Raw genomic sequence first — 9,718 nt, 5'->3', positions numbered from 1 at the left:
TCTTTAGGTTATGTGTGTCTTCTGAATAGGCAGGGTGTGCAATTTACAGCTGTTGGTGTGACAGGTAGAAATATGTCTAAGTGTGAATAGCATGTTTGGGTAGTGTATCACCGACAAATCAATATGCTGCTTTCAAAGACATAAAATTTGGACTGGAATACTTTGCCACTGTTACAGATCAGGTGTTCTTGAAAGACAATGACTTTTAAACATCAGAACTTTCATTGTTAACTGTAAATTTTACAGAAAACCTTCAGTTTCCTCCTTCCATTTGGCCACACTAAGCAGTACTGAAGACAGTTGCATAATCTGTTAATCTGCACTAGATACATGTGTTGCTCTTTGATTTGTTTCTCAAGTGTGTCAAAATGGTAGTCATCTTCAAAATTTCTGAGTCACTTTTGGAACATGTAAAATATAAAAATGTAAAGATAGTGTACAGGTCCACTACAGTACAGCACATATAAATTATTCCCCCTGAACAAGTTAACATTTCAACTGGAGCTCTACTGAAACACATTGCACCAAGTCACTGCCACTTACTGAACATGTAAGCTACACCACCACTTGGAAAACCTGAGACAGTATTCAGAGAACTAACATATACCTGAACATATCTGACTTGTTTATACAACATTAAATAAAAATGTTGTTACAGCAGGAAATACACAGCACCTGCTCTCCATTAACTAAACTGCAAATGACATTTACACCTCAAAATCGACCTACAGAACAATGAAAATTCTAAAACTGATGTTTACTCCACAAGTTGTTCTGTTCTTACCCTTCAACACATGAATGTACTTTACTGCCATGTGTCACATTTCACTGCCTAATTTTCATTTATGTTGATTCATCTACTTTGGACTGATGGAAAGAAAGTAATTCTAAGTGGTCATTTCACTGCTGTAAAATCTGCCTCACTGTGGAGCTTCCAGTGCTAGACCAAGACTCCAACCTGGGACTTTTGCCCCCTGCAACCAACTGCTCTACCAACAGTTATTCGAGCACGACTCATGAACTGCTCTCTCAGCTTCACTTCCACCAGTACCTCTGCTTTTCCTACCTTCTAAACTCCTGAATTCTCCTGTATACTTTGCAGGACTTATGCTCCTGGGAGGAAAGTTCAAGTTCCAGTCTGTCAATCAATTGTAATACGTCAAGATGTTTCTAATCAGTGTACACACTGCTTCAGAGTCACATTTCATTCTGTCTCATTGTCTTTGTCACTAGCAGTAAGTCTGAATCATGAGTGCACACTGCACTCAACTGTTACAGCTATTACTGAGAAGGGACAAAGGTTCTGTTTTCTTTTCTTTTTTTAGAAAAAAAAAGATGAAGTAAATGATTAAATAAGATTTATTTTAGTGCACCCAATACAGTAAATCATGCAGGACAATCAGATGCACAATTCTGTCTACATGTGAAACACACAGTTCAAAAAGGTAGTACAGATACCATTTTACCCAATTCTAAGGACACATTACACATACTTCTTTGATATACAAAGCCAGGACTGACAACAAAAATGCATCCCCATTAAAAACAAAATTTATGTGAGCATAAACATTACATTCAATATTCCTATGCTGTTCTCATAGAGCACTAAACAATAATTTGCTCACAGAACACACTACCATGTCAAATAAAAAAATATAGACACAGCACAGATATTCAACAAGACTGATAAAAAATAAAAAACAATATTAATACAAAATGCACACAGAAAGAGATGCTTTAAAACTTCTAAAACAGTGTTGCAGTGATACAAAAACTGTATGCAACAGCTGCACATTTTGAAAATGCACATATATTAGGAATGGCATCATCACAGGCAGTTGAATATGTGCACTATCAATAAGCCCAGCGAACCGTCAGTCTCCCCCATATGCCAAAAAATTTTAGTTTTTGACCCTTTCTCACATAGGTAATTTAGCACTATGTGATGCTTCCAGAGTGAATGTTTCATTCTGTAATCAAACTTCATTAAGTTTCAGTGCTATTATAGTTAAAAAAAGAAAAAATGAATTTCATGAAAATATATTTTTCCTAACACTGTGCCTAAATAAAAATCCCAGCCAGAAAGTACTGCACAATATGCAAAATTGCATTTAAAATATGTTCTGTTATTGACAAAAATGATGCTCTTCACAGGTCAGCAGTTATTCAAGTATAGCCTTTAGAAATTTCACAATTTATACATTTCTGTATGAAAATAATATGCATCACCACATCTAAATATTCAACACATTATGTAAAATGTTATCTCAAAGTTTCCCTATATTACCAATCATCTGATTTCAACTGAACTGATCATTTGCTTGCTCCAATGAATCTATTTATTCAGATCTAAGCTTATATACCAAGGTTCTCATTACATACAGTGCTGAAGATTTTCAAGAATTTTCATTCCAATGTAGGCATTAAACTGAAGGCCATGAAACAGCTGGACTCTACACAGAAAATATCTGCACACGTCATTTGCAAAGCACTTGGTATCTTTCATTCATTAACAAAATAGAGGCAGTATTTTACAACTGCACACATACAAACCACCAGTGTGGAGTGTAATAAACTATATTACATGAGAACTTTTGTATTTTTTTTAATCACTTCTGAAGAGTATGTTGATGTACACACATTAGCAAGCTTCAAAAATGCATTAGTGAAAAATTGTGCCATTCAACTTTGTAGTTTCACAAGTACTAAGATATCAAATGTTTTGTTAAAAATGAGCATTTTAAATACAGCACTGAGTACAGTATCCTAGGAATGAGAAACATTGCAAGACTTGACTAGCTATTTAAATCTTTAGATAAATAAAATTGCTCCAGCAACAATACCACATAATACTGCAGTTGTGGGTGGTCAACAATGTATACAAGTGGTAATGGATCTTTCAGAACTGTTTCAGACTTTCACATTTGTACTACACTTCAGAATTTGAAGTATTTAAAAATATGTGATAATCTTAACAGAAAAATAAATATGAATAGGATGTCTTAAGATATGAGCACCACAATTTTGAAGTGAAGCATGTAGAGATCAAAAGCCTTCCAACAAATTACAACCAAAATGTATAAGTTAAGCATTATTTCCACTGAAGACGGTAAAACAAATCTAAATGTTAAACCAAAATTAATATTTCAGGATTGCAGTTACATAGGCCTATTCTAGGAAGACAATATCACAAAATATTAAATACTGATGCACAATATACAATAAAGGGCTAATCCCTTAACCTTGCAGGATATAAGTAGCAAGTTTTGTATGAAATTTAATTAAACACTAAAAATATCACCACATAATTAAACATAGCAAGAAACTACAAAACAAAAAAAAGTAAGTACTTCACTTCCATAATTTTTTGTCCTTTGGACTTATAAAACTGGATGTTTATCTTAAAATTTCAATACTGAGATCAAGACTAGAAACTGTTCTGATAAAAGATATGGTGGCAATAAATTAAAAATTCTCACACACACACACACACACACACACACACACACACACACACACACACACACACACAGAGTCACTCACTCACTGTATTAACAAAAACCTACAGACATTGCCAAGAAACACAAAGATGACATAAAATTTCATAAGGATTAACAACGAAACTGTTCCCCTTATGGGAAACACCCCTGAACAATAATTGCATGAACTTCAGAGCACAATAAGCACATAAAATTAGAGGAGGGCTTAAAATTTTAATACTGTAAAGCATGACACTGAATTAATGCCGTCATGGGAGAGTGTACCGAACATATGGTACCTCAATGTCATTACCCTCATCATCATTGCAGCACAACTCGAAAACCAAAGCCCTAACATGGGGTTCCAACTTCTTCTTCGACACCTTTTTAACAATTTCTGACATAGGAAGAGACATTCGCTCTAAAGCTTTTGCTTTTGGCATAAAGAATGAATACAACATACAGACTCCTTGAGATAGCATTGTAATTTCCAACTTATGGTTCTCTTTAAAGTAATTAAGAAATTCTTGAAGGGTTAGTTCACCGGAAACTTCAAAACGATCCCACAGACTCCATTCATTATCATAATATTTCATTGTTGGTGCAGCAATAGGCTCTGAAAATGCAAAGAGGGGCAAAGCCAAATTAATAAATCCATTTTTGTAGCGATTTAATACTTTGAAACCCTGGGTCAGTTTGTACAGTTCAAGACAAATAAAACCAGCCACAACTGAAGTAGTAGTGGCAATGGCAGGAATTATTTTGCCTGCTATGAGCTTGCTTTTATGGCGATCGGCAAGCGGAATTCTGTAGTTTAGAGCCCTAAGATTTGAAGCTGCCACAATAAAGTCCATGTGGAAATTGGTGTCATCATCCTTTTCAAACTCTAGTGGCTTTATAGTAAGTTCTTCAAGATTCTCCCAAGTTGGCAGTGCCTTCATCAAAGAGTTAACTCGATCATGATCAACAGCCCCATTACCAGAAGCCTCTGCTAACAGAACCTGAGAATCATTTACAGCTATTTTAACCCCAGACTTTGGAACAAATTCAGGTACCTCTACAGTCTCCACAATACTTGCTATAGCTCCACGATCTCTGTTTTGAGGTATACCATACACTTCAGCTTTCAGATTAGCGGCAGCAATAATATAATCCAAATGTAATGGATCATCAACAGAAAATTCTAAAGGTTCTGGCCGACGTTTAGGTCCAGACCAGAATGGTTGTCCAGTGGAGGTCAACTGATCTGGTGGAAAATTGAAGAGTAGCTGGCGTATTTGATTGTTGTACTGCTCCTGCCAATGGCATCTGGCCCACTTTACACAGTCTTCAAAACTAAAAGGGCGCTGATCAACAAGAGCTTGTTTTACCGACTCCAATACCTCTACTGGCTGAACACCTGGTAATTTCAGCATCTTTTCAGCAAATGATGGATCTTCCAAATACTTAGCAGCATTCTGAGCACTGTGGCAAAAGAGACCTTCAAATACATCACGAGCCCATTGTAATGTATGCTCAATTGCATTTGGAAAATTTTTTAGCGTACAAATTGGAATGCTCTTTTCTGGCGGATCTTGAGATGAACTGTATGATTCTGTCAGAAATGGCACAACCACTTGTGTATTACCCTTAGTACCTAATGTGCCCGATTCGAGCAGAGGCTTTCTGTAGTAAACACAACGGCGATCTACATAAATACGAGCATCAATATTATCCAGAGCATTTGCAACACCGTCCAATTCTTCAAAAAATTTGTCGTCGTATATTTTTTCAGTTTCAAGACCAACCCTTGTTTCATAAGCAATTATATTTAAAGCTGGATTCATGATCTTAACAGCACGTGCGGCTACCGCCGATTTTGGTTTTTGCACATCTGTAGATCTGAACAAGAATTGTCTATTCAGATTGGACTTTTCAATCAAATCCATATCTGTAACTATAAGTTTCCCATCATCCTTGGTGCCAACACCCATCATCGCGAAGTTTTTAAGCAGTTCGCACCCTATCGCTCCGGCACCGACTATGAAGTACTTCAATTTACCTAAACGATCTTGGAAATCTTTCCCGAACACCGCTATCTGTCTATCATGTCGACTGCCCAATGGAGCACAGCATTCTTCAGTCATGTCAGACAAATCAAGAGGTAAACATTCCACAGCATCAAAATATAACCACTGAAAAATTGGGTTAAATTTTCCACTGCATGCTTTCATGACTTCCTGTGCAACAATGCCACCTATAGCAGCATCAAGTGGGGGTACATCTCCCCTGCAAATTTTTGAAAATAAGGAAAGGATGTCAACTTGCAATTCAGCGTCAATTGCATTATCTTCCCTTATTTTCTCTGCCAACGTTAAAAATTCCTCAGAATCCTCCGAGTTCCACGCTCGGGGAAACTTTTTGTGTTGTTTAACAAATTCATGGAGTGCCAAGAACGCCAAATGGATCTGCATTGCTCGATCAAATTTTGCCCAGTCTGTCACAACGAATTCTGGACTCTTCAGAGACTCATTCAACGGTTTAAAGTTCACAGTTTTAGGCATCTTTACTTGGGTAACAATTCCACCATGGATATAATCGCTGAAATTACTTGTATCACCAATTGAGAAAGTGTATGGTCCAAGGACACGTATTTTTCGTGGTTCACAAGTATTCAGTTCTGTCATACCTTCGATCTCCGAGAACTTCACGAAGTCGCCGTCTTCGAAGCCATGACGTGCGTCGTCCACGCAAGCCACCAATCCTTCTGCATCCTTGGAAATACTCGCAATCATAGCCGACACAGGGCTTTCACCATTCACGTCAACGACTGTAAAGTTTTCACCAAAATCACAAAACACTTGTGTAAATAAACCACGGACATCTGCCACGATTAGAGCAATATCATTGGAGTGAGTGACTTCTGAAACTCGCAGCTGCTCTTCTAGCGTGCTTTCTGTCAAAACAACCACTTTAAATTGCTTAATGAAACTCTCTGTCAAGCTATCTGTGTGGACACTGGTAGGAACATAGTTATTAAGGGCTGCCAGCTGACTGTGACACGCTTCAGCCCTATTTTTGCCAATATCTTCTTCAGTAAGGTAAAACTGTGAATTCAAATCTGCTATTTCACAAGCAACAGTGTCATGCAACGTCACAGATTTAACGCCGCCTAAAATTACATTCTTCGCAATTTCAACGCCCAAACCACCAAGTCCTGAAATGAGAACGTCTGATGTAGCCATACGACGCATTGCTTCGTGTCCCAAGACATAGAGCTGTCTGGAATATAGCCCCTCATCTATTTCCGCAACACCGTTAACTCCGTTCACCGCCATGTTCGTATCACTTAAAACAGTTTTTACAACAGCTGTATATTTAGAGTCAATTTTGCGCCTCTTAGTAGGGGGATCCACCTCAGTAGAAACCACTGACAGTCTAGACATCGGACACACAAACTTCACAGTCACTTTCGTTTACGCTCCACAGTAATGTTCACAAAGCCATTCGAACTACATGAACACGAACAACTCAACGCTATGTCAAAGGTAACATGCCAACAATCCCACAGCCTTTGTTATGTACCGATAATCCTCGTTACTGTAGGCAATGTAAACTTGAAGATATATAGAAGCTCAACCACGGCCTCGCGGCCGTGGCCTAGCTCTCCACCACCATCTTTACACGATAGAAACCTTCAGGATCACGTAAGGGCCACTTGTACGATTGCGGGATAAAGCAAGGAAGAAGCTAAATATGGTGAAACTGTGAGTAGATGTTGTACAACGACAATTTCAATTTCTCGAGTTGCCTATTAATAGACTTTTCAACTATTTCATGTGATGGACTTAGACTATTCCATGTACAAACAGACTAGACTAGTAAGGATGGAGAACTGTTTTAAAAATCAACGACAGAAAAATTGTTTTGTTGAAAGAACAGACAGGAAACTCTGACACTAAATAATTCTCTTGGACCTTTGTCAGATTTGCACGAAGGAACAGAAACTAATAGCGTAGAGACGTTATTTAACAGCCAATTCAGGCCGGATTCACGCAAAACCTAAGCAGTGTGCATATGCATGTATGCGAATAGACAAGGAAAAAACATTGCATGAGTGACGAGAGAAAAGCAGCTCCAATTAAGCTATATGTTTCTTTCCAGGATGTGGCAGCAATAAACCCTAAGACGGATAATCTGTGTCCCGTTTGTGTTACCATGTTCTAGGCCAGCGCAAACAATGAGGCTAGAAATGAAATGAGAAAACTTCAGCACTCTGTTAGCGACATATTGCGTTGTTTATGAACCACTAATGTCTTAGATTTTTCAGTTCCAAACCGACATAATTCGCCTATATGATTCTGTGTCAATGTAGACGTTAGAAATGCAAAGAAGAAGAAGTTATAAATGCAAAGATATGTTTAATACGTATAAGAAACAGACAAACATACTATTTGTGGACATAGGTAGATTAGGGGGATATTCCACACAGCACATAGACTTCATCTGAACAGCTTCTGTAAACAATATATGACTGAAAGAATTCTGGGATATTCTAAAAAAAGTATAATTAAACTTAAACACTAAATTAAATTCATTAAATTTTGCTCTTTCATCATTAGCCCAAGTACTGAGCCCTCCACGATCACCAGCAGATCAAGACCTCTGATCACATGATGTGCCTCCACCACCATCAGCAGTATCAGAGGGAAGCAGAAAAAGTACAAGAACCAGGAAATGTTCAACTCTACAGAATTTTTGATACCTAGCCTCAGTTCCAGGACTAACCAATGAATATGGAAACTGCAAAATTTAAATTAAATGTGAGTGACACAGTCAATATGACTTCACACCTCTCTCGTATGCTCAATTATAAATCTGAAAATTTACTATCACAATGTTCAATTTTTACCCAACAAAACTGAAAAATTAAATATTCTACTAACCAGTAAGCGTAGTGATATTTCAGTAGTTTGTCTTACAGAGCACTAGCTCTGCACCAGTTTAATGAAGTTGATTTCACTGTAAATTTCAAGTTGTGTGATTACTATTCCAAGGGCCAGAGATAAACAGGTGGGTAGCCACCTTAACAAGCAACATGTTGAATCTAATCAATTACCTACACTAATATGAATAGAGGAGACAAAATCTTATAAAGTGCAGATATAGAATTTACAAACTAAATCTCATTGTAGATACAATTTATCATCTCCCCCTTCCCCTCCTCCTCGAGTAATCGTAATGGCTTCCTGCATAGATTGGAATTGTTTTTAAGCAAATTAACCCTGTGGAAACATGATTTAATTATATATGAAGCGTTTAAGATTGACTTTCTACCCAAAATAGAAACAGGATGACAATGTTCAATCTTGAAAAATTGCATAATCTACATGGCATTGTAAATGGTACAGCACAACAACACACACACCTAAGGCAACCTTAGATCAAAGCAAAGCACTGCAAGTATGCAATGTAGGATTCAGTGCCCACCAAGTTCTCACACTAAATGTCAATGCAAATAAAGTTAGCTGAAACCTAACCCACCTAAAACTTTATAAAAGGATTACACTGAAGTTAACTTAGGAAATCTAAATGGCCTCCTAAGTAAAGAAAAGTGGACAGAGAAGTATGTCAGTGATGCCAACAAGAAATTTAACATTTTTCTTGATGAAATGGTCCATAATTTTGAAGAGGCATTTCCACAAAAAAGCAATGCTAAATAACGCCAAGAGACATGCAAATTGTATTACCACCAGCTATAAACACATCCTGTAAAATGAAAGAATACTCCATAAGTTATGTATACAAAGCAATGTCTCCTCAACAACTTAAGTACTATAAAAGCTACACATTCATCCCAAGAACAGTGATGAGACAGGATAAAAGGATGCACAATGATGAGTACATTCACAAATCTAACAAAAAAGATGAAAGAAACGTCAAATATTATAAAAAGCCCACAAACATAGAAATGAAACACAATAAATGATAATTAATCCAGAAGCTATTGTAACAACTTTCAGCAAATTATTTATAAATATAGTCAATGATCTGGTCAAAAATAACCAGCTACAAAATATCTAACACTAAATTAGGAAAATCACATGTGTACAGGGTCAATATTCATTATTGTAGTCACTAAACATGGTGTAGTAAAAGCCTTTAGAGGGTTAAAAAATTTCTTATTCAGTTAGCATTGATGGAATCTCAGCAACTGTCATCAAGACATGGGCACTCACTATTCAACTAGTCAATGTGAT

General features: G+C 37.0%; 1 protein-coding gene across 1 annotated transcript; it reads right to left on the bottom strand.

Annotated features, from left to right (window-relative positions):
- Positions 1-1,341: 1,341 nt before the first annotated feature.
- On the bottom strand, positions 1,342-7,000 carry LOC124555143 (ubiquitin-like modifier-activating enzyme 1). Its single transcript, XM_047128956.1, has one exon. The coding sequence runs from the start codon at positions 6,902-6,904 to the stop codon at positions 3,749-3,751; it is 3,156 nt and encodes a 1,051-aa protein (XP_046984912.1). The 5' UTR covers positions 6,905-7,000; the 3' UTR covers positions 1,342-3,748.
- Between the last annotated feature and the right edge of the window lie 2,718 nt (positions 7,001-9,718).

This window comes from Schistocerca americana, chromosome X (assembly GCF_021461395.2).
Source record: "Schistocerca americana isolate TAMUIC-IGC-003095 chromosome X, iqSchAmer2.1, whole genome shotgun sequence".
NCBI lineage: Eukaryota > Metazoa > Arthropoda > Insecta > Orthoptera > Acrididae > Schistocerca > Schistocerca americana.
This window is presented reverse-complemented; position numbering and strand designations above follow the sequence as displayed.

Excerpts from the sequence above, each read along its gene's own strand:
- LOC124555143 (XM_047128956.1), bottom strand. The coding sequence starts at position 6,904 with ATGTCTAGACTGTCAGTGGTTTCTACTGAGGTGGATCCCCCTACTAAG.